This window comes from Amphiprion ocellaris, chromosome 9, assembly GCF_022539595.1.
Source record: "Amphiprion ocellaris isolate individual 3 ecotype Okinawa chromosome 9, ASM2253959v1, whole genome shotgun sequence".
NCBI lineage: Eukaryota > Metazoa > Chordata > Actinopteri > Pomacentridae > Amphiprion > Amphiprion ocellaris.
The window spans coordinates 30,747,340-30,774,116 of record NC_072774.1 but is presented as its reverse complement, the minus strand read 5'-3'; the positions used below and the strand labels follow the sequence as shown (position 1 = coordinate 30,774,116).

The window sequence follows — 26,777 nt, the reverse complement described above, 5'->3', positions numbered from 1 at the left end:
TTAAAGTCTCAAATATTCTTTTTTGGATTCACAGTTTTTAGTGACACTGTTATTAAAGATGTAAGCTTGACTTAAATAGGTGCTTTTATGTTTAGAGGACCTGCTGTTAAAGGTATGTCAGTGTCTCATCGCAGCAGTTTATGTATCAATAAACCCCTGCATTACTACAGTATAAGCTGTACATGCAGGCCTGATAAAAATGTTCCACAAACCCCATAAAACAGTCCTCCGGCTTCTTTCTGCACAAGACTGGAGTCCGTGTTGAGCTCCCTGCAGGTTTCTTTTCAGAGTATCATGCAGAGTTGAAGTATTTCCTCTGTGGTTTCAGTGTGTGTAGAACACAGACCGAAGGAAGAATGTGTTTGATGATATTCTGTTTTATGCCTCTTGCCCTAGTCCTGAGCTGACGTGGAGGGATGTTCAGCATCTGATTGCCAAGACGGCAAAGATACCCGACGCTGAAGAGCCTGGGTGGAGCATCAACGCAGCAGGATTCCATGTTCACCACAGGTATTGTGATAGACCCATGCCAATACTGAACGGGTTTGAACACAAGCGCACGGTATCACCTTTAAGGTCACATTTAACCCTTTCAGTCTCAGTAGTTTTGTACTTAAGGTTATTTTTAAACTGCCTGTTGTATTAAACAATCACATTACTTAGTTGACATACAAATTGTACTGCTTTTTTAACACCAAAGTGAGCTACCGCACCTGGCTGAAACCCTTGTGAGGCTGATCAACAGCCAGCAAAGACTTCAAAAACTTATTGCCCACAGTCAAGAAATACTGCAAAACATAACCCAAAAACATAACTTGTTAGCTGTCGGTTCCCTCGTTTCAAGGATTTATTCCACACTAAGCTGTAACTAGCTGGAGACATATATTTAGTATGAGAGTGGAGTTGACTCTTGGCAAAGAAAGCAAATAAGTGCTATTCCCAAAATATCAAACGATTCTTTTAATGCAGGGAAGAGGTCATAAAGCATTTACCACTGCTGTTGTAAATTGTTCCCTTTTATATTCATCATACATTCACAAATCGTTCGGATATTGAATTTTACAAATGAAACACAGTTTGCTACAACCTCAACAAATTTCACTTATAAATTGAATTACTGTTCTGTAACAAGATAACTGACACCTTTAGAATCTGATAAATGCATTAAGTATGTGGATCTTATTAGGTGAACTTAAATGCTAAATGCATATCATTCATCATAATTCTTGAATGCATTATTAACATTTATTACATATATATTTAATTTTCAAATAACTACCATGATGAACGAACAAGAAGTAGTTCAAAGACACTTTCTTTTGTTTTCTTCTTTCTTTGCTTGCGACTGTAAACAACAAAAAAAACAATCTCTACGACACAGTCAGCTGCTACTTCATAGGTGAACTTTGATATGCCGTATTGTAGGTGACAATAATAAATATATAAAGAGCTTTTAATTGTGCAACATGAGTGTTATATGTCACATGGCTCCCAAAAGATTTCTACAAAGAGAATGTTTTATCACTTTCTGAGCCACTATAACATAGAACACTTAAATGCCTTCTTAAAGAGGGGATATAATTTAAATTTTCAGGTCATTATTTTCATTCTGGGGCCCTACTCTTTGTATTTACAGGTCAAAAAACACCCTTTTTTACCTATTATTGGCAGTTCAAAGCCCTCATGGTATCCTTTTTCTAAAACTTTTCAAGGCCTCCCCCGTGCTCGTCTGGCACATGAACCAAAAGTGTTTTTAGCTGCTGAGTTTGCTTCCACATTGTGCAGCCTATTGCACATGTGTATTAGTGTTTCTTCCGATGGCCTTGCCTCTAGGTTTCCACTTGGCCCATAGACTTCACATTGGGGTGGCATCACAAAAATAAAATGCATCTTTAGGCACTGGGGAGATTTTACAAATATAGAACCTTGAAAATGGAAAACTGAATACAAAAAAATAGACCTTGACTTCGGAATTATATGGTATCCGGTAAGGAAAGATTCTATATGGGCAATGAAATACACGTGACTGTTTCACAAGGATATGCAATGACAAGACATGATAAGAAATAAAATGTTCCTTAAAAATAAAGGAATAAATGAACTTTAGCGAAGATGTTAGTGGTAGTGTAGCCTCACTTTATGTAATTCAATTCAATTCAATTCAATTTTATTTATGTAGCACCACTTACAGTCAGATTGTCTCAAAACACTTTACAGAACCCATATGCCTGACCCCCAGAGCAAGCCCCAAGGCGACAGTGGCAAGGAAAACACCCTTTTAACAGGGAAAAAAAAAGTAGAGCATAATGGTCTGGCTACATGAGTGTCATTCAGCCATAGGAGAAATCAAACATTCTGGCTTGTTTGTTTGCATGCAAGGAGACCAGCACTGTCATTAAAATGGATAATCCACTGAAAAAGAAAGGAAAACTAGCAGGACAGCTTTAAAGCACAAAAAATTGAAATCCTCAGCAAAACCTGAAATTTTCAGTGAGGTAGGTTGCTGCCCAGAGGTTGTTGTTTCCTGTAGTGTAGAAAATGGGAGCAAAGCTGCCTGAAATGAGCAGCCAGTTGTATCCTCATACCTGCATCTTACACCTGGTGAGTCACACTAATTACAAACTAGGTGTTCAGGCCAGGTTAAAGCCTGAACTTTTTACTTACAGGGTAATATTTACCCTGAAGTTTGCCTTCAGCTCAAGTTTGGGAACTTTGGTCATGTATATGACTGAACTCTGATATTATAACTGTACACAAATTTAAGAAGATCACAAAAAGCATGATATGTGCCCATTTGGATTAGTGTTATTATCGTTGTATGATTTCCGACAGCTGAAATCTTGAAAAATAATATAGTATAATATAATATAGATGGGGGCTGCACAGTGGTGTAGTGGTTAGCACTTTCGCCTTGCAGCAAGAAGATCCCTGGTTCGCGTCCCGGCTTTCCCGGGATCTTTCTGCATGGAGTTTGCATGTTCTCCCTGTGCATGCATGGGTTTTCTCCGGGTACTCCGGCTTCCTCCCACAGTCCAAAAATATGCTGAGGTTAATTGATCATTCTAAATTGCCCGTAGGTGTGAATGTGAGAGTGCTTGTTTGTCTTTGTATGTAGCCCTGCGACAGACTGGCGACCTGTCTAGGGTGTCCCCTGCCTTCACCTGAGTCAGCTGGGATAGACTCCAGCCCCCCCCCCCGCGACCCTAGTGAGGATTAAGCGGTGTATAGATAATGGATGGATGGATAATATAGATGTACCCACAAACAAAATGGCCTTGCACTGAGCACAGGCGTGTGTTATTGCATGTACACATTATGTATGGATACTGAATCACATGACCTAAATATGTAGGAGGCGGCAGGAATTGATGGGACTCAGAAACACACCCATAATTTAATTAATTGTTCCTTGTATCATTTCTGATGAATAAACCTTGATAAATCCTCAGCGGTGGATTTGTAGTAGGATCACAATCGTGATCATCAGCAGGCAGCTGACGTAGTGTTCACTTGTCATGGTTACATGGACGCCGTGCCGCTATCTTGCAATGATACAGAAATCTTTAACAAATCCGTGGAACCAGACTATAAGCTGCATCACTGCCAAAATATAATCACTTGGTCCTTGTGTCATTTCTGACCTTCCCTGAGAATTTCATCCGAATCTGAGTGTCCATTTTTGAGTAATGTTGCTAACAGACAGACAGACGAACAGACAGACAAATGTACACCAACCATCACATAACTCTGCCGTTCCTTGGCGAAGAAAAAATAATGGTTTTACATATTTAACTGTATGCAATATACGACAAATTCACTCAAGTAAACAGTTTCTGATAATCAAGCATCTTCCACTTATTAATGTAATTTATAAGTGCACACACACACACACACACACCGCCACACTCTCCTCATATAAAGCACTTCAAGCACAAAAAGCAGCAGTCTGTTTTATGACAGTTGAGACAGGTGATCTTGTCCAGGGAGGAGTGTCATTGTAATCCTCTAATGTTATTATCACACCCACGGCGTGCCTGAGTGTCCGTACCTGCCATGATTTACACACACTCAGACTGGAGGCAACGAAGCTTCTCCTCTCACCGTATTAAGCAGGAATCTGAGACATAGAGAGAGAAAGTGAGGCCTTGTGCTCGTCCAGACATCGTATAAAAACGCTTTTACAATGCTTTCACAGTCTCCGCCAGGCGATGACATATCGGCAGTCAGTCATAATGTTTGAGATGTTTTTTCCTCTGCTCTCTGCCTCACTCACCTTAAAATTCCCTCTCGTCATCCTGGCTCTAACTAATTGCCCCCAACCTCTCTTTTCCCTTTTCTCAACCTTCCTCTTTTCCTTCTTCTCGCGGTTATTCCCTCTCACTCCCTTCCTGTTCCTCTCCTCCATCCCTTCTTTCACAGCATGCTGTGTCATAAAATAGATTGTAATTACTGTGTTGCTGTGAGAAGAATGGATTAATTAAAATATAATGATGCCGATCACACCAGCGGGCGTCTGCTGAAATCTGTCCATTTAGGGGCTGTGGCAGAGGACTTGTAATGCCCTGATCATACTGCAGTGGCCACACTAATTATAAAGAATGGTTTATTGCATGGGCAAGGACTAGACAATGCAATCAGCACAGGGTCGCTTACCATCAATGAGGTTGTTACAATACATTAAAGATTGGATATGATATCTGTAATGAGAGGATCCATGTTTAAGAAAATTAAAGATAGCGCCCAGTGCTTTCGTTGTACAAGGTTGGCAGAGATAGAGAAAAGTTATTTTCTTTCATTTGCAAAACAAGATGGTCGAAACATAACCAGAATGGAAATGGAAGAGAGGATTTTGTCCTGTCTGAGGGTTCTATGTTAACTCCTAGTTTGTGGTTTGATTTATCAGGCGACTCTTTTGTAATATGTGCTTTCTTTTTTTCATTTTAAGTGACTTTCAACCACAAGTAACACTTATGGCATGATGGTAAATGCTAAAACAGAATAGCACAGGTATAGTGTAGTCATCAAGCCAGGTACTGACTTTGTAATTCCCTCATTTTACTGATTTAGGTGTCTAGTTTGTAGATATGAGGCTTCCAGTGTTGGAAGAAGCATTCTGATAATTGACTTGCATAAAAGCAACAACATTACAATGGAAAAATAGTAAGAAGTTAAAATGTAAGTATTTGAAGTGTCAAAAATAAAACTTGTCATGATGCACTCTCCCCACTGTCTGTACTACCTGGTTATACTAGTATCTGTATGCAGTTGTTAAACATCATTATTATATTATTATTATATAACTGCTATCATAACATATTAACAGGCTTTCTATACTTTGGGATTGTTTATTCCATAACAGTGCATCATATTATTTAAGCTGTTTTTACTTTGCCAAGGAGTTATGTGACGATCAGTGTTGGTTTGTGTGTCTGTCTGTTTGTCTCTCTGTTAGCAAAATTACTCAACAACAGATAAACGGATTTGGATAAAATTTCCAGTGAAGGTCAGAAATGACACAAGGACCAACAGATTACATTTTGGCAGGGATGTGGCTTATAGTCTGGATCCACAAATTTTTTAAAAATTTTGGCCGTTGGAAACGATACAAGACTGGGCAGCCTTGGCGGCATAAAGTGCTAATCCTCAAGTTAAATAAGTACCTCAAAATTTTACTTACTGTATGTCCAGTATTTAAATTCAGTTGCTTTCTAGCACTGGGCTGGCTTATTTTCTGCATATTGAAACTGAAAATATGCAGTTACTTCCAATAAATCAACACAATTAACACAAATGTTGCAGAATTCCCATCTGACTCATGTTGACGTGCTGGTTAAACCATGCTCATTCCCTCAGGTCAAAGAATGTTTTTCATGTTGTCCACAAATTCATTGATTACACCAAAACTAAAAATATGTTATGTTAGTCCATCACTCAACCTGCTGCTCTGTCTGTGCCACACTATTCCAAACTCTAGTCTCTACTGAAGATTCAAACAACAGCCTGTCCAGCTTTGGTCCTCTAGTAAGCAGGACAGTTTGTCTGTAGGTAGGCAAAATTGCAAACTACAGTGCAGAGCATTATTTCATCTTTCAAAAGTTGCAAAGTCTCACTTTAAATGGGGAAAATCAATGGAGTTGTTGGGTGTCACCTCTTTAAAAGTTTCACAGGCAGCATGTACGGATTGGGGACAGATGGTTGCAGCGACTGCATGGCTTTATAAAAGCTGCAAGAGAAATAGCTTCCTTATAGACGTTGGCTGAGTTATCGTTGATGTGTGTGTGTGTGTGTGTGTGTGTGTGTGTATATATATATATATATGTGTGTGTGTGTGTGTGTGTGTGTTTGGGGGATTTGGGGGGTTGCCTGGTGGGTGGATGGGTCGCCCACGTCCCAGAGTTCCCCATCTGTTTGACCTCCATATAGACTGGGAGCTTTAGAAAAACTCTGTCGAGGAGCAACCCTCACCCGCCCTCCCACCACCCTACACCTCTCCAACCTCCGCCCCCACCGCCATGACGACGATAAACATGTCAGCCGCCACACGCCAGAGCAATCTGCAATCAGATTTACTGTGCATGAAATATGGTGGTGCTTTTATTGGTCCAAAGACTTGTCACTCATAATTTATAGGCTGTTGCCGGGCCGGCTGTGATGTCAGCCGGCTCCCTGCACCCTCGGGAGAATCAGAAGAGAGGGAAGGGGGGAGGAAGAAAGAGAGAGAGAGATATGGGTGAGGGGTGGTGGTTGGGTGGGTTGGTGGGGGATAGAGATATAAGAGGACAGAAAATGTGTGTGTGTGAGAGAGGAGAGAGAGAAAGGGAATGAGGGGGAAAAGGTGATGGAGACGGGTGGAAAGAGGAAAAAAATAACACGCATCCATCCTGTTCCTCTCTGTGGTGAGTTTATCAGGATGAGGGAGCGAAAGTGTCCGTTTTTTTCCAGGGTCTCTACAAATGGATCCCTCCTCTCCTCTCCTCTCCTCTCCTCTCCTCTCCTCTCCTCTCCTCTCCTCTCCTCTCCTCTCCTCTCCTCTCCTCTCCTCTGGCATTGCTCTGTATCCTTTGAACACTGACACCTATTGATCACATGGTCGACAGAGGAGAAAAAAAAATGTAATCGCCGATTCACATCAACACTTGAAGCCTCCCTAACTTAGGAATAGAAAGTGGAGAGTCTGGTGTTTGCAGCTTTTGCACCACAGGGATGACGTACGGAGAAGAAGCAGAACGTCCAAACAGGCTTAATTTCATTTAATCTCTTCTGATAGCATAGGTGAAACTACAGTAATTATCCTGTGGGAGATTTAGATAGAAAATAACAGTGGTGGAATAGATCAAAGAAACGCTGCCCTTGCTGCAAAAACAAAGTGAATATCAAGGAGAATGCATGAGTGGTGAAACGGTATGTTAAAAAAAACTGTTATGGCATTAAAAATGAGATAAGATTCAATCCCTCTTTTGAAAAATGATACTCTGTTCACGGAGAACTATTAGAATGTTTACATTTGCGGCATTTTGTTCCATATCAAAATAATTAATTGCCTCCATTTTCAAATTAAAAGTACATTACAACACAATTAAGGATGCAAATGAGTCTGGGCCTGTCGCGAGGAGCCAGAAAAAGTGAAAGAGTGACTGTGTTGATGTATGAGGGTTTGCGTGCTTTTTTGTGTATTAGGTGTGTCGCAATGGATCATTGTGCATGAGAGTGTGTGTGTGTGTGTGTGTGTGTGTGTGTGTGTGTGTGTGTGTGTGTGTGTGTGTGTGTGTGTGTGTGTGTGTGTGTGCGTTTGTATACTCGAATACAAAAACGTGTCTCGCTGCCGTTATTGAGGAGGAAGACTCAGTGTTGAAATTACATCAGCATAGGGACATAAATCAGAGCTCTGCAGTAATAAACAACAGAGTAATTAGGTCACTCTTCCCTCAGTAACTCATCGACCACAAGAACAGATGCTGTGTTATTCCTATTGTGTTAAAGCCCTGTGTCACAGGTTCGAAAATCACCCAACATAAACAAAGCACACACTTTTACGCACACGTATTACTCCATCTATGCCTCTCTTCCAAGGCTTCTGACCTCCAACGAGCCTGTTCCATGAAAGATGACTACATCGCACTGGAAACCAGGAACAGTAAAACATGATTTTGTCATAACCTTCCCTCTTTGGAGGGAAAACAGATATAAAAGTATATAGCCTGTGGTTTACTGCGAGTCCCCCTCACCCAGCCTGGCAGCAGCATGCAGGGCTGATGGATGCTGGGCGTCGGCCGCCTTTTAATTGCTCGTAAATTTTTGATCCAGGGAAAACGCCACGTTCTCCTTGTCCCCCGGCGACATGGGTGACAGAGCCGCTCAGGAGGGAATAAAAGAGCCTCAGCGAGGAACATTGAGAGGATGGGAGGTAGAGAAATAGGATACGCAGAAGACACAGTGACACACTTTAAAATGTTCAGACACACATAATCAGCTGCTGCATACATCAGGTATGGAAGGCCTTGTGAGTGCATTAAGGATCTTTACAAAGTATCAGTATGATGAACTTTACTGTGGTAAAAGCTCTTTTATATTTTATATTATAAAAAGCATCTTATGAAGCGTCTGCATAAACAAAACACTTTCATCAAGTGTTATCTTATTTTCTCTGCATAATACCAAGAAATGATGTAAGTGTTTTTAATTACCACATGAAGCCATAAGAAGTCCACACTGAGCATAATGTTCTAATAGAAATTAGGTTTCCCTCAAAATTTTACTCAAACAATAAATCAGCTATATATGTATTTAATTGCTCGGCAGCAGATTGCAAATGTTGTTTCAGAGGCTGTTAGAAGAAAGAAGTTCATATGGAGCCACAGATTTCTGAAAACTGTTGTGTAAAACCATTTGATGTGAAGATACTGAAGGTTTTCACAGCACTGTAGACTGACTGCAACTTAAATAAACTGATAAACTGATATCGTACAGAGGGCAATGCTGCAAAACTTAGGCCAGGTTTATCCCAACAATAGCACGGTGTAGTCACAGTGGGAGTCTAGCCTGGATCAGCTTTCACACACTGCAGCATAATCTGGCAGTGCACAAGTATATATTCCTGCTAGATTATTTTGTAATGTGAACCACTCCAGCTCTGTCTATCAAAAATTACCTTCCTTTACAACTAAACTACATTTTCCAATTACATCCTGAGGAAAGTGTCTTTTCTTTCGCAATACATTTGTTGGTGATGTATCACCAATGCGTTCCAAAGCAGTATATCTGTCATTTATTGTATTGATTTCTAACTGTCGCTCCTTCTCCGTCAACCAATCATATATTGAATGGGACGGATGAGACTCATCACCCTGGTAAAGCAGAAGATGGAGTAGAAGCTTCAACAAGTTGTGGAAGGCTGTATCTCAACGCAAGCCATGAGATTTGTCCTATTTCTAACAACTAGTTTAAGTTAAAAAAAAAAAAAAGTAAAAATGGTGTAAAAATAATGGTTTCTCATAGAACTTGCTTCATAGTCTTCTTGGTGAAAGTCCTGTGTCAGACTTATGCCACCACCACCCATATATCCTCCTTATTAGAACTTTGTGGTTCTGTGGAATTGAAAATGCTTCCTAATTCATTATGCTGTTAGGAGAAAATATGTTTCCTACAAAATGTAACTGAGAATGCAGTTTAGTTGTAAAGGGTTGTCATTTTTGGGAGACAGAATTGATAGCTCATGTTCCTGTCTCAGAGACCACAACAAATGACAAGGCTTATGTCATGTCTCACAATTTAAACAAAAGCAGTTTGAATCCACACCAAAACTGAAAGTTTCTTTCTTTTCTTCCCAGTGATGCTCAACCTCTCGACCAACTTACTGAAATTTAACCAGGTAGTTTTTGCATAATCTTGCAAAACAGACAGAAACACAAACAGCTCTGATCACATAGCTTATCCTTAGCTTGCACTTTGGCAGATGAATAAACCACTGGTTAGTGTTTTCTGTTGAAGTCTTTCAGTGTGAATTTTCTTTTGAGGGACTTCAAGGGAAACACTGTACTGCTTTTCTACGTTTTTCTAACAGCTATGATTACTGTTTTATTTACTTTCAGATTAGGCTTTTTAATGCAAAACATACATCCATCCATCATCTATACACTGCTTAATCCTCATTAGGGTCATAGGGGGCTGGAGTCTATCCCAGCTGACTGAGGGTGAAGACAGGGGACACCTGGACAGGTAACAGTCTATCACAGGGCTACACATAGAGACAAACAATCACACTCACATTCACACCTACAGACAATTTAGAATCACCAATTAACCTCAGCATGTTTTTGGACTGTGGGAGGAAGACAGAGTGCTCGGAGAAAAACCCATGCATGCAGAAGGAGAACATGCAAACTCCATGCAGAAAGATCCCAGGAAGGCAGGATGATGATCTTCCAGCTGCAAGGCAAAAGTGCTAACCACTGAGCCACTGCGCAGCCCAATGCAAAACATGCTCAGTCAAATATGTTGAATGTTATTGAATGTTATGTTATTAAATTATCCAGTAGTGGTTCAAATGAGCTCCAATTAAACTACCTGATCTAAAATAATGCTAATAAAGTCTAAAACTCTGGAAGGTACCATTCTGCCTTAGGAAATTTTTTCCTTTTGATAGTTTCTGTACATATTCTTACACACACACTGTCAACTCATAATTGCAGAACTTTACATTTAGAATTTAGAGTTTCTTATGTGTGGTGTGACTACTGTGGAGGGATCTATAGAAACATTTGTTCTGTGAACGTCTGAAGACAGCCATACTATCTACTAATATAATTCCTTAGTTTTAAAATGAGACCAATTTGTAAAATGTTTGATAAAGATTTATGACAAAAATGTTCCAGGGCTCAATTTTTCACATGTAATCCAAATTTTGTTGGTAAGTCTGAGAACACAGAATATGTGAGTGACTAGATTTGGTTGGGGGCTCTTATATGCTGTCCTGGATGTTGTACACTCAACTAAACTAAAATAGTCGAAGGTGACATAGTGGGACCCAGTGACTCTCATGCCCATCTTCAGTGGCCCACAGTTTTATTTGTAGTTCTAAATTTTTGGTCTCATCATTGGCCTTGAGAAAAGGGGCCATGCAAAGGACATTCACTAAGATATAAATACCTTTTTAATTTTTAAATAAGAAGATGTATCATCAAAGAAAAGCCCAGCTTACTCTTTTCCTCCAATACTTCTGCAGAGATACACTGTATGAATTGTCCATGTCAAGCCCTTACTGAGGAATGAGAGAACTTCTGTCTAAAAGGAAGCATTAACAGGGTGAAGACCTGGGGTGCCACAGGCTGCATTTGCATACGAAGCCTTTTTTTCTCCCTTTACCGTGTAACAGTCCTTTAAGTGTCTGCACAGTGTTGACAGTAATGAAGATGAGATTGAAAAATGGGGTTTAAAATCTGTCTCTGCAGACTTGTGACTGTTGCCAAGCCTAACAGATGCTCATCTGATCAATTTCTTACCCCGTTTGTCTTCCTCCCGAGATGAAAGTATGAGGAGATAAATACAGGTTTATCCCACCATTTGCTTTCTCATTGCAGCACGGTCCGACATCCTGCCGAGGATTTTGATTATTTCCTTCTTCGGTGTCAAACCGGGCCTAGCATCAGACCTCTATCTTTTTTTTTCCCGTCTTTTTTGTATCCTCTTTTTCTTCTTTCATTTTCCTCTCTTCCTTACCCCTGCTGTTTGTGTTGTTCCAGTCTCATTTGGTGGATTTCAACTCACCAGTTCTGGCCTCTTGTGATCTTTTCCATCCTTGCATCAGTCCTTCTTCCTCTATTCCCCACAGAGGTGACCGAACCAAAACACACGGTGATCACTGAGATCACACTTACAATCAGAGGTCGAAGGTAGAAGGGAGCTGGCAGGATCCTCCTCACCTCTGTGTGAGCAGGAATAATGATGGAGGTGTTTATGCAGACACACCTGCTGACATGACTTATAACCAAACATATACACACTGTTGGCTTTATTACCTCAACCTACACTCTTTGCAGTGAAACTGTGAGCAAAGCCTGTGTGCTACAAATACAATGGATTAGAATTAAGTTTGATATTTAGACATTCGGAGAGGTTCTTCCTTTCACCAGAATTTATGTGTAGTACACAGCAAAACCTCATGTTCAGCGGGTCTCATTTTTACCTCATGATATCATATTTAAAGCTTATCATCATGTCACAGATTAAAGAGGGATAGGACTTTATCAACAGTATTAAACATGATTCATATCTGGACTTCCCTCTAAGTGCATGCACAACATTAACTGAGTTTTTGTTTGATTTATGTTGTATTTTTGGCCAATTTTGCTCATTTTTATTCAAAAGCTGACATTGTAAGCATAATCAACAGTTTTCAAAGAACAACCATGCACCCTTTATCTAATCTCATCATTCACCTCCACTGGTTACGTACATTTAACTTACAGTTTAGACTAACAGTTGATGTTTTTTAGTTGTTTGTCAGCAGTACAGATCACTAGCCTTAACCTTGGTAGATGTTTCAAATATTGCTTTTGTGTATTTGTGACCAGCTAAGGTTATACTGTTCATATAATATAGGAGGCCAAGTAGCAACACAGAACATAAATATTTTAGACTATTTCCAACATCTTCCAGTGGGCCTTTCCATCTCAGGCACAAATTTGGAAACAGTTATTTTTGGAAATGTACGGGTAAAGATACAGATAGTAACTGTGCATCACATTCCTGCAATTTATATAAAGTTGGGCATAAATCAGGAGAAAATCCTGAGAAGCAAGTGATCTCTAAGAAGTGAAAAGCAAAAAACTCTTTGCAATAAGTGATACCTCCCAGAGAGAGATTTTAAAAAGACAGCGACAATGCAAGGCTTTCCGCAGAGAAAAGTGTGATTTTAGGAAAGTGAAAATCGTCATCTAGATCCTATGTTCTCAGTGTGTTTCACAGGCTAACTAACTCAACCACAGTCATGCTGCAAGCTGACCGACTCCCAGACCCAGAGCTCTCTTCCACTGGGCACAAAGGGAGAGAGATGGGTGAGCCTGATCAACCCCAGTACTGTCAACCCAATTACTCATTCTCTTAAAGGGCTATTAAAACATAATTGCCCGGCGATTTACATCCAAGTTAACGTGGCCCCGAGATAATTTATTATTTTCCATAAGCCCTTTCTTTTGTGTGCCGAGTGAAAGAGTGTGTGGGGGAGAAAGAGAGGGAGACTGTAATTTCCTGAGTCATGAAGAAAAGCATGTTGGCAGCCCAGTGTAATTGTTTAAACCCCACTCTCAGACACCTTCCAGTCACCCCCTTTTAATCCTCGTTATCGCTCTCATTAGGCCGAGGTCAGGGGTCAGCCGGCTCCCTTTAGAAACACAAACACAGCACTGGGGAGAGGAAGGTGTGGACGCTGGGCTGGTGAGGGACTGGAGGGAAGAGGCTGGGGTTGAGGTTGGGGTGGAGACAGATTTTCATTTCAATAGTGGCTAGCTTCTGTTTGTTTTATGAATAATAGAGTTACTTTCATTTTGTTTCCTACATGTCATGCAGGAAGACATTGAATTAATTGTGTCATGAATGAGTCTTGCAGAACAGTTTAGACTCTGTATGGAGGCAAGTCAATGTCATAATTAAAGAAAATGAAACCACTATTCAATATTTGATTTCAATTTATGCAGTTTAAATTCCACTCTATAATTTAGGGAAGATATTTTATGTTTTCAAAATTCAAAAAGCTTAAATAGTCTGTGGGAGTTTTGTCTCTTTCTTAAGATCTTACTGTAACTAACAGGATTGGACTGAAGCCCAGTCAAAATTTCACAGCTTCGCTTTTTCCAAAATAGTTTTTAATCTTGAATTTTGTTGTCTTAATGTAACCAGTCACTTTGAACAACTTTACATTTTAAGTTAGTGTTATGATGAATAATGACTACTTGAATGTAGTTTTGTGAATTCAAGATCCATTAATTTCTGTTGTAATTTGCAAAACCTAAAAAAGCACTTAATGGAGATTCCTAAAAATATATTTCAAACACAATATTAGTGTCAAAATAACATTGGTCTAAATGACTGTTTCAATATCTGCTTTAAGAATTTTTTGCACAAATTAATTTAATGTTTCTCCAGTTTCTGATAAGACTCAATGTTCTATAAATGTATATGAACGTAGTAAATAAATATGTTATTCATATGAAATAATTCAGGAAATATAGGATTTCTCAGTGGGTTGCGATTGTCTGAGTTATCTAAGTTGGTTTGGTAATGTTGATTCTTAAGCAGTTCCCCGGCGGGTTGCTGTAAAGTTTGTTCTCCCTGTTGCTGAACACGGATCTTCGTGACTCTGCCTGTATGTTTCAGCTTGTTGTCATGCTGCCGAATGAATTTTGGTCATTGGCCTTCCTGATGTTATTGTGTGATCGATAAAGTGCCTGAGACGCTTGCACTGTATATTTACTCTGATCTGCCACAACATTAAAGCCACTGACACTGTTGCTCACTGAAGTGAACAACATTGATTACCTTGTTGCAATAGTACCTGTCAAGGGCTGGGACGCATTAGGCAGCAAGTCAAGAGTCAGTTCTTGTGTTTAATGTTTTGGAAACATGGAAAAATTGGTAAACTGAAGGTTCTGAGTGACTTTGACAAGGACCAAACTGTAATGGGTTAATGACTGGGTCAGAGCATCTCCAAAACATCAGGTCTTTTGAGGTATTCCTGGTGTGCATTGGTTAGTACTTAGTAAAAGGAGTCAGAACAGGACCATGGGTGCCCAAGACTCACTGATGCATGTGGGGGGTGAAGGCTAGCCATGTGGTCTGATTTCACAGAAGAGCTACAGTAGCACAAATTGAAAACCTTAATGCTGGAAATGATGAAAAGGTGCTATGTATGGGACTGACCAGCTGCAGACCAGTCAGAGTGCCCATGCTGACTTCTGTCCATCAGCTAAAGCATCTACAATTGGCATCTGAGTGAGCTATGGAAGTGACCTAATGAATCTTAAAAAAGTCAGGCTGGCAGTATGCAGTGTGATGCTCTGGCCAATGTTATGTTGGGAAACCTTAGGTCTTCATGCAGTCATGTTGACGATGCTTTGACACATACCTAAACATGGCTGAAGACCAGATACACCCCTTCCCTAATGGTAGTGGCATCTTTTAGCAGGATACTGCTCTCTGTCACACTGCAAAAATAGTTCAGGAATGGTGTGAGGAACATGACAAAAAGTTTAAGGTGTTGATTGCCTTCCACAGTCCTTAGATTTCAGTCCAAGGGATGTGCTGGATAAACAAATCTGCTCCCTGGAAGCCCCACCTCACAGCTTCCAGGACTTAAAATATCTGCTCCAACTTCCTAATGTCTGATACCACAAGATACCTCCAGATGGGTTAGGAAGTTCACTCCTCGAAAGGTTCCAGCTGTTTTGCTGTCACAAAAAGGATCAACAGAATATTAGCCTAGTGGTTTTAATGTCATATATGGGCTGGGATAGATAGTAACTGTTTTGGTCATATTTTTATGTGACTATACGTTTAGTTATAGTATTGCCTGATATTAATTTACAGCTATTCCTCTATGAGCTGCATTAAAGGTGAGACAGAAGATAATTAACATCTTCAAGCATAATGCAACATGCTAATGTCACTCACCACACCGTATATACGACATTGTTGCAGGCTGACAGGTTGTCAAAATGTCATTCATAATGCAACTGTCATGCCGCTCACTTTTAATTCAGCTGTAAACTATTCTCTGGATCTTTCATTCTCTCCCTTTCATTCCATGTAACGGTTTCCCATCTTTGCTGTGATCCTGCTCACCTCCTCTGAACTGTCTGCAGGAGCTACAACCTTGTTTCCTCCCCACTGTCCCTTTCTAATTGAAGCTAATAAAGATCAATTAAAGTCATTAAAGGCTTTTCTTAAACGAGGCCTGGTTGCTAAATGCATCAGCAGCCTCTCTGTCTTTCTCAGTATATACCATGCATAGGTCTCTCTCTCCTTCCCCTTTTTGTGCATGCACAGGGGCTTGTAGGGGTCTGTGGGGGCCAAGGTATTTCCAGAGTCACATCAATGAACAGTACTCCTGGCTGTTCTTGGAGCTGACATTTAACCACTACATCTAAGGCCAGTGCCAGTATGTTTGCATTAATTCTGCCAATAGCTAATACTTATGCGGACATTCAGTATGTTTCAAGTAATTCTCAGGGACATTTTGATAGGAAGAACGAAGAATCCTGATGATTGTGATTGCCCTATTATCCTTTAAAGTTCTTAACGAGTAGCTTCAAGTAGGACTCTAATGGGAAAAGGAAGGACAGGACAAGTGATGTTACAATTTTCAGTTTGATGTTACAATGTGGTCCCATTGATATGACTGACAAGTGAAACTCCAAGTGCTTCTGGATTTTAGTTACCCTCTTTCTTTTTATAGCGCCATCGTCAAGTCACATTTTCAGCTTTATCTTATACAGAAGTTTGAGGCCAAATACCTTTGAAATGAATGACATTATTGTCAATCTCAGCTTGTCGGTAAATATTAACTTGCTAGTGTGCTAAGCCATAATTCAAAACTTTATGATAAATAATAAATTAACAATTAAACAAAGTAGGATTCACTACTAAAACCAAGGATTTTATCTTTTAAGACACATGCTACAGTAAAATCACGACTTAAAAGAATGTGTGTGTGTTTCATCAGTCTATGTGCTTATTTCATTTACTTCCAGTTTTTTAAGCCCCTCTAATGACAGTTATTTTTTATTCTGACCATTACTCCTAAGTTTAGTTTATGACATTTATTTGTCAGGGATCATTTGTCAGGGATCTTCTACAAAGACAGCAGATGTGCCAGATTTTGCTACTAGCTCGTAACTCTGCCAAGGAACACAGCGGAGTAATAAGCTAGTTATGTCACGATCGACGTACGTTTGTCTGTTTGTTTGTGTGTCAGCAGCATTACTCAGAAACAGACAAATGGATTTGGATGAAATTTTCAGGGAAGGTTAGGAATGAAACAAGGACCAAGTGATTAGATTTTGACAGTGATGCAACTTATAGTCTGGATCCATGGCTTTGTTAAAGATTTCTGTATCATTGCAAGATAGTGGCACAAAATCACTGTAACCATGACAACAAGTGAACACTACGTCAGCTGCCTGCTGACGATCACATGATTGTGATCCTACTACAAATCAACCGCTGCGAACTTATCGGGACTTATCCATCGGAAATGATACAAGAAACAATTGATTAAATTGTGGTAGTTTTTCTGAGTCCCATCACTTCCCACTCACTACATGTTTAGGTCACGTGATTCAGTGTCCTTACATAACATACACATGCATAACACACGCCTGTGCTAAACGCAAGGTCATTTTGTTTGTGGGTACATCTATATTAAATGGACACATCCTATGTTGCATTGATTTCTGATTATCAGTAACTAATGAACAAATGCTGCATTTCTATAAAGAATTGCTGCATTTCTGACAATGCCATATGGGGGAATGAGCAGCCTTGGTTGAGTGCTGAGCTCTCTGAGTGCTTTTCTAGTATTTATATGTACTTCTGTATATTGGTACATACATATACATGTTGGTACAGTCTGTTTGGTTTTAACGCATTACCAATTACCCATCTGCCTCCACTGAGAATCCAGTATCACTTAACTGATACTCTGACTGGGGTCAGAGTGTTACTGAACTGTCCAACTACTGTAGTATGAGAGCACCACTCTTACCCCAGACTCCACAGAAAAACAAGCGATGTGACAGAGCGATAAGAGAAGGAGAAGGAGAAGTGACCCATTCACAGGACAGCAGGGAGCCTGATGGTGCTACCATGAGCTGACAGGACTGTCAACGCACTTCATGCAGTGTGTGTGTGTGTGTGTGTGTGTGTGTGTGTGTGTGTGTGTGTGTGTGTGTGTGTGTGTGTGTGTGTGTGTGTCCGTGTGCACATGTGAGTTTGTATATCTGTGAGAATATATGAGTTTCTGTGTGAACTTGCATGTCTTCTATGTGCAAGATTACAGTGTGTATGTAACTGAGAACCTATTTGAGTGTGTATAGTACATGTGTGAATATATGTGTTTTTGAGTGTAAGTGAGAGACGACTGATATGTATCTGGGAATGTGTTAAGACTTAACCTAATTTGGTACCACGTCCCATTTGGATGTGTGTATGGTTTTAAGTGTGTGTGTGTGTGTGTGTCATGCATTTCATTAGTCGTGCTGCTTCATGTGCCCGTCTGCAGCTTTGGTACAGTATAGCAGCCAGTCTGGTGCAGGGACGAGGCGGGAAGCTCCCGATCACTCCGCCCGGGTTCTTCCTCCCTCTCCATATGGCCACAGAAAGCCTCGGCTGCCTCCCCAGGCCTCTGCCAGTGTGAAAAGCAATTGTGTGGAATGTGTAGGAATTAAGTATCCCATCATTCAGCACAGACATGCAATTAAAAGAGCTGCAGCCGTCACTCGTGGTAGACATCGCGTGAGTCATGTCACTATAACTCTATGAGGCTGATGGCTGCCATTTTTTTGTTCTTAAGAGGGAGGAGTAAACACATAGACACACACAGTTTCCTGTATCGCATTTACTGTACACACACATTTACACCGACATTCACAAACATAAGCATTCAGATTTTTTTCCCAAGTCGATCTAATGCTGTACACATGTCCCTATGTGAAGAGCTATTAGCTGGTCTAATAATTTCTCTTGTCCATATTGACCCTTAAGTGATCTCTTGCTAGACTGATCTGTCATTAAAATGTCTTCTAAGTCAGACTTGGATAGTTACAGCTGCTTTCAAGGTCTCATATTTCATTGGCCAAGCAACTACACTACCGGATATCTCCATAGGGGTACAGAGGAACATTTCCAGCAACCATCACTCCTGTGTTCAAATGCTACATTGTGTTAGCTAATGGTGTTGAAAGGCTAATTGATGATTAGAAAACCCTTGTGCAGTTATGTTAGCACATGGATAAAAGTGGGAGTTTTCATGAAAAACATAGAATGGTCTGAGTGACCCCAAACTTTTGAACGGTCATGTATTTCTGTCAGTTTTTGCTTGAACAACCAAATGCAGCCTTATTAACATCCTGCACAGTTATTCACATCTTTAAATGATGTAACATCTCCCCTTTTCTATGAAGCTTTGCATCTTCAAGTGTGACTATTCACAGCACCTCCTCTCTGCCATCAGCCACACCTCACTCCTTTAGTCTCTCAGCTCATTCAGCAAGCACATTTCAAAAGCATGGTTTTCAATGTTCCGAGCTTGTTGATGGTTCTTCTCTTCATAACATCCGTTCCATTATACTCATGCTATATACAGGCTGCATAGTCTCCTGTTTTGTGTGACTTCTTTTGCATCTCTGACTAATGAAATCTGATATTTGTGATTCTGTTCTCATTTTTGGCCATTTCTTTGACATTTTTGATGGTAGAGAATTTTTGGTTCGATCACAGCATTATATGCTAATTTTAGTCACGAGGCAACAGAATGTTGCAGGATGTCAGGTCACCAACACTGTTTCCCAGACTGGAAGAAAAAAACGAGCAAAAGGGAACTTTGTATTGAAAAACTGCAACTTTGGAAGATGTTGGTTTAACTTGTCTAACATTGACTACTGAAGCTTACATTAGCTTTGATGGAACAAATACTGTGGATTTTGTCCCTCATGTCTGGCCTTGTAGTCGCATTAGAGAGGGATCACTTCAAGGCTAGTTTGAACAGAAGGAAAAAATTACTGCCACCAAGAATTCTGTAACCATACATAAGAGCATGCATTTATCAAGAAAGACTTTAAAAACATAATTTCAGAAGTCTGAGCCTATCTTTTAATGCACATGTGGTTGCACCTATCTTGGCATAAATATGAGCGGATGCACAAGCTGTACATTAAGAGACAAGAGAAGTCAATCATAAAAGTGTTGGCATTCAAAGAGAACGAAGGTCATGCAGATCGCATAAAAATGATAGATGTTTACAGGTAAAGTGGATAAATTTCTGGCGCTGCACTTATTGTACATTTTTACTGAGTACAGAGTGAAGTTTCAACTGATTTCTGATCAGCCTCTTGGCAAGTGATCCAGTATATTAATGTATAATTTTTCATATTGTACTTAAGTATAAACGTTGCATTTTAAATGTGCTCTGCATTGTAAAACACACACACACAGACACACTGTAATACTTTAATGTTTATAGTTTAACCAAGTAGCTCCTCTGAGATTAAGAGTAATTTTTGTCAAGTAGCCAAAAGAGAAACATTACAAGAAGCATTGGAAGCTCAGCCCCAAGTAAAAATACATATTAGCACTTATTTAGACTGTGAATGACCTCATACATAAAACAGATTCAATATCAAATCAAACTGCAAGACTCAGTGCTGTGCAGTTTTTCCACAGCTTTCCAGAAAGCATATTGAAATAACTTACCGTCTATTCTAGGTACACAGATTAGTGTGGTGCTCGTCTCTGTAGTATTTTACTTGTATCTCTTCTGATAGCTTATATCAGTCTGTTCACAGAGCTAAGCCTGAGTGGGCTACAGTGTAAATATCCCAGACCTATTATTACTTCAACAAAATGTTCCTAGCCGTTGTCAAGCCACTAAGTACAAAATGGTGAATTGCAGACACGAAGAGAGATAATTGCCACTCACACTGGAAATTTGGCAAGCGCCTTCCCCACGAGACCCGGATGAAATGGTGCTTCAACCCCCGAAACTGTCATTCTTAATGAAATGGTAATTACAAACCCAGCGGAACAGCTGAGGGGCCTGCCGGGGCCCACGGAGCCCAACTACCAGAATAAACCTGCTACAACAACCTGCAGAGAAGAGGGAGGAAGGAGGAGGAAGGAGGAGAGGGGAGGGGAGGGAGGACAGCGAGACGATATAAAGCAGGAGAGACGTTCAGGTAGGGACTAACAACGGGAATCTGAGATTTATTTCAATTGTGAAATGTAATACACACTCCAGGTTGGAGTGTGCAGTACACTGGGACCCTCATCAATAACGCCGGCTGTGTGGAAGGCAGGAGGGGAGGTTGGTTAAAAGCGCCCACACAGCCTGGGTAATTGATTGCTTTGTAAGTGAACGTGTCTTTAACCTTTGGGAGGTCAGGCCCAGTCGGACACCATCAGTCCTGCCTGGGGTTGAACCGCTTCCAGCCGTTTGTCTTCCGCTGCTCCCTCGTCTCAGGGCCGATTTGTCAAGCATGAGATGTTTTGGGTGTTTAGATTACAGGCGAGATGGGAAAACAAAGGCAAAATGCCACCCCAAACAAAAGGCTTGAGCCTGGATCTCCCACTGATCTGCAGGCCGGGCAGGAGGCCAGCTACCTGGGGTGCTGAAACTGAAAGGGGGGAGGGAGGTGGTGGTGGTGGGGTGGCTTTGCTGAAACAGAGTCACAGTGAAGCCCCCGAAAAACAGCGACTGTGGAGCTTGAACCGGAGCCAGAATGGAGGCTGAACAGGAGCCAATGTGAGAATTGAACGACAGCCAGAACGGTGACATGAGATAGAGCCGGAATAGCGCCTTGAGACGGAGCCAAAATGGCAGCCAGAAACTCCGGGAGATAGGAGGGAGCTCGGGGCGGCTAACTGTTTTCTTCACGGCAGTACTCCTCATCACTGGAAATTTTAAAGTGTCCCTTTGCCACCCTCCCAGGTACTTAGGGCTGTCTGTCTGTCAGGCTGTTAGAAAGTAACTAAAGATGATTTATCTCTTAGATTATCAGGGCCAGTAGCTGTGCAGTTGCTCATGCGATGCCCTAGAGGGACAGGTCAGAAACAGACAACACCTTCGAGGACCTGCATTCTGACACTTATCTCTTTCTTAGAAGGACAGCACCATTTACAGCTGACCTACACTTTGGAATACACTGGCAGGAGAAAGTCAGGCTCCCATCTTGTTGAGCGCATGTGTAGTTAGAGGCTGTGTATTTATTTTCAGATGTGATTTTTCATCACCGTAAGGTAAAAGCAGCTTGTTTTTGCGTGTTTGTGTCAGTGTGTTTTTGTAACATACGAACAAGTGTGTGCACATGCAAGACTAAGCGTGTGTTTGTGTCAAAGCACAAGGTGCCGTGTGTGCCTGCCAGCTTCATCTGCTGTTCTATTACCATAGACGTGATGTACCTGCCACTTCCCTCCTCAGCTGAGGTGTGTGTGTGTGTGTGTGTGTGTGTGTGTGTGTGTGTGTTGTATTCTCCCATCCTGTTGTTAAATCTGACAACCACTAACACAGGCTGGTGGTGGAAAAATAAGGGGGAAATACTCTCAAGTTCCAGATCCCACCCTGAGTGTGACAAACTGTCTAAGGCTGTGGAGAAGCCACCCGACTCTCCTGCATTACACTCTTCACCTCCCTCCTCTGCCAAGATTTAAGCAACCAAAGATTCTATTTTGACACCATTCTCTGAAGTGGAGTATACTCAATATGATATGATATTCTCCTGCTCCTAAAGAAGGTCTGTTATGTGAGACTAACATGTTTCAGCTTTAGGTCTCACAATAAAGTTGTCCTTTGTGCTGCAAGTGTTGCTGGAGTTTTGACATCTTCTGACTATTTTTCTTTCTCAGTGCACACTGGAAGTAGGAGAAGTTGTGCCAGAAATCCCTCTTCTGCTTCTACATAACGTTCCCAAATTTGCTTGGTTCAGGCTCATTTACACTACTGTTCAAAAGTTTGGGGTCACTTAAAAATGACCTTATTTTTGAAAGAAAAGCAGTTTTTTCCAATGAAGATAACATTAAATGAATGATAAATCCAGTGTAGACATTGTTAACGTGGTAAATGACTATTCTAGCTGGAAACAGCTGATTTTTAATGGAATATCTCCATAGGGCTACAGAGGAACATTTCCAGCAACCATCACTCCTGTGCTCTAATGCTACATTGTGTTAGCTGATGGTGTTGAAAGGCTCATTGATGATTAGAAAACCCTTGTGCAGTTATGTTAGCACATAGATAAAAGTGGGAAACATGGAATTGTCTGGGTGACCCCAAACCTTTAATAGTGTATGTTTGCATGCTCCGTTAGATATTTAGGTAATCATTTTCTATCCTACAGTATGTTCAAGTGTTAAATTCAGAAACATATTCAATATTATGCCTGACTATGCTAAAACATGTAATTGTGCAATAATGTGGCAAAACTAATCAAGTCTAAAAGTAGCTTAACTTTTATTTAAATCAGGATTTGTGTAATGAAAGAATAACTCCACATTTGTTTCTGATAGTTCGAGGAACTAAAGAGCCACCGGTAGTACAATAAAAAAACAGATCAGGAACTGAAGTCCCTCTTCTTTGTTCAATAGATGAATTAGTTAAATTTGAAAAGCAGCTTTCAATGAAACAGCAGGATTTGAGATGCAATTTCAACATATATAAAACACACAGCCATAAAGTTTTTTTGAATTTATTGTTGCATGTTATGATGTTAGAATGGAATATACACAGTAGCAAAGTTTTAAAACGTTCTAAGCCCTAAATCAGAGCCGTTTTAATGCCCAGCAACTTAAGGATTTTGCACACAGCTGAGGCAGGTGAGAACAATCAAAAATAAACACAAATATGTTTGTTTTGCACAAGTTTTTAAGTTTAATGATCAGCTGTAATCATAAATGAGATGCAACAAAAACTGACGTGTCTCTTTAACATTCCTGTGAACTGATAATATTCAAAAAGTTAGCTCAGATCTTCAGTGGGAACAAGGAGCTTGACTTGTCTCAATTTTTATTTGCAGTTTTCCCACATTTATCACTGTAAATACATAAAAGCAGTGTAATCATGTTTGGAAATGAGACCAGCCTGGTTTGTTTTTATTCGGGCTGTCTGTGGATAGACTGAAGATCAATAATCTCACAACTCTGTCAGCTCCATAAATCCAGATGAAAACGTAGTTCAGAGAGTGTAACGCATCTTTCAGTTGCGTGTTTACGTGTGTGTGCGTGTGTGTGTGTATGCACTCAGACAAGTATCTTTATGAGGACCAGTTTGAGTTTTAGACCATCAAAGTCATGACATTTTGGGGAAAAGTTTGACATTTTGTCAGGTCCTCACTTCATCGTTTGAAAAGGCTGTTTGAGGGTTAAGACTTAGATTTAGGCTTAAAGTTAGATTTAGGTTAAGTTTGGGGTTTGGTTTTTGACACGTGATGATTAAGGTCAGAATAAGGGGTTAGGGAATCCATTAGGTCAACAAATACCCTCATAAAAATAGCCATGGAAACGTATGCGTGTGTGTTTTTGTAAGTCTGCTCAGATATGAGGGCTATAGAAACAAACACACACATACATATGTGTGTGTTTGTGCGTGAAATGAGAGAGTGCATACACACCTAATGCATCCTGGCTAGCCATTTCCATTTCATGCAAGGCCATAGATCGTCCGAGGGCAGTGGGTCTCTCTCTCTCTCTCTCTTAGCCTCCCTGGTGGGGTTGTAAAACTGGCCTTGCTTCTCTGCCCCAGCCAGATAGATTAATTAATTATCCAGACCTCCTCTTTTTTCATCGCTGAGCCAATTACTCTGTGACTGAGGCTGTGGTCTATATACCACTATTTAGAAGAGAGAGCAAGTGTGTGTGTGTGTGTGAGTGTGTGTGTGTGTGTGCAGGGTAATTAAAGAAATAGCTCATCCACACACGAACAACCCGGCTATCACTTAATGTTGGAGTAGCTATGCAATGATATTGTTTCCTGTGAAAGGAGAGGAGATCTATGTGCATGTAATTGTTTAGAGGAAGTGCTTTTTATGTAGGTGTGTGGGTGGGTGGGGAGGAGAGAACTAAACTCCTAAGGTTAGTTAGGATTTGTAATAATCAGAAGGAAGAAGATGGGCAGTCTGGACAAGCCACAGATGCACTGTTGACTCTTGACCTCACATTATGGTTGGTTATTTAGACATGATAGGTTTGTTGAGGCAAATATATGATGTCACTTCCCAACTCTCAGCTCGCTCCTAATTAACTTTGTCTCTTTAAAACTTTTTTTGCACGCAGCGTAAGCCTGAAGTATTGCAATAATAAGTCTGGTCCTGGGCAGAGATGCAAAATGTTGATGGTAATTGTGTGTGTGTGTGTGTGTGTGTGTGTGTGTGTGTGTGTGTGTGTGTGTGTGTGTGTGTGTGTGTTTGGATGTGCATTTGATTGATGGGTCAGCAGATACACTGGGCTGAATGTGCCGAGTGTGTTTGTGTGTGTTTGCATGTGTGCCCTGAGGGACAGGGGAAGCGGAGCGCTGCACCTCCTGCAGGGGGTGCCGTGTCTCCCGGCAGGGGGGTGCAGCAGGCAAACAGAGGGGAGCCTGTACAGCCCTCCACCCAGACCCCTGCTCACACACACACACACACACACACACACACACACACACACACACACACACACACACACACACTCACACACACACACACACACACGCATCACCCCACTCCACCCTACTGTGCTACAAGAAGGGAAGGCAGGGGGGCGGCGGGGTTGTAGGGACCCTGTGCTCTTCTAAACCTCCACTGATGCATAATTCATGTACAAGTAGCAATTTTGATATTTTGCTTGGGGGGTGGGGTGGGGTGCAGAAAAACAGAAGAAATTTCAGAAGAAAGTTCCATAACAGCCTGCACACTCATTCTCCTCAACCACCCATGTTTTTTTCCCGTGCAGACTTCAGTTTTGTCGCCGACACAATTACTTCGCAGCAAAATCATTCGTAAAATTTCCTCTGGACCTTCTCAAGCTCAAGTTCTTGTGCTAATATTTTACAAATTGCAGAAAATTGTCATATTTTTAAGTCCTAAATGAGCAATAACTAATGACCACAAATATTCAGTATTATTATGTTTTTTGGTTCCCTTTAATATTGTGATTTGGGTCCTGGAGACAACAGGCGCTATAAGCAATTACGAGAATGAGCATGATTTTGAAGCAATGACAGAATTAGAGATTTAAAAATGATGCATTCCTTCTGTGATCTGCGGGACAGTAAAGTATTTACTTTGTGATTTATAGGATTATGAACTCCATGTGACTCCAGTGATGTAATCATGTATCAGATGTCCTACCATCCAAAAAACACACTAACAAAGACTTTGTTTCTGATCATTACATTTGTGTTTGCTTTTTCGTATATAGTGATATGGAATCTAAATCCTATTCCTTTGAAGAGGCAAACAAAGGTTCCTGGTTCAGTGTTTGCTTTGTCCGGTGTGAAAGGAAAGCAATCGGGATCCGAGAGAGAATCTTTTGCCAAGCTTGTATCGCAGGGCTTACTCGGTGTATCCCCTTCTCTCTCTTCTCTCTCTTCCCCACAAGGGCAGAGACATCCAAAAGGACTGTACCTTGGTGTGCGTCCAACAAAAGCTCTCTGACGAATTTCATCCTCTTTTGAGTCCGTGTTTGAATAACACTCGAGCTACAAATCAAAATATGTTGGACGCTGAGAGTGAGGTCATGGGGTATAGATCATTGTGGCTTCCAGAGAAGTCTCCTTGTGTAAAAGACGGGGACGGGTGGCTGCTACTCTGACTGATGGCTACAGAGACTGAGAGGGCCGTTCGGGGCCCATTCTCCTGAGACTGAGTCCATGCCTGTGCCAAACCCCTCATTTTCCTCCCTGCAATATATTTCATTAAACTTTTAACTCTTCACAAGGTAATTCACTTGACATTTTGAGGCTACGCTATTGAAAGCTGCTGAGTGTTTCTCTGTAATTTCACTTTACGTAGATATTTGTCAAATACAGCCATAAAAATAAT

The 26,777-nt window shown here is 40.8% G+C and overlaps 1 protein-coding gene across 1 annotated transcript in view; it reads left to right on the top strand.

Annotated features, from left to right (window-relative positions):
- The window catches only part of LOC111564532 (proprotein convertase subtilisin/kexin type 4-like), a 207,130-nt gene that overhangs the window by 137,603 nt on the left and 42,750 nt on the right, over positions 1-26,777 (top strand). The window contains exon 14 of the mRNA XM_055013942.1: positions 397-510. Coding sequence (XP_054869917.1) covers positions 397-510 — 114 coding nt within the window. The remainder of the gene's footprint in view (positions 1-396; positions 511-26,777) is intronic.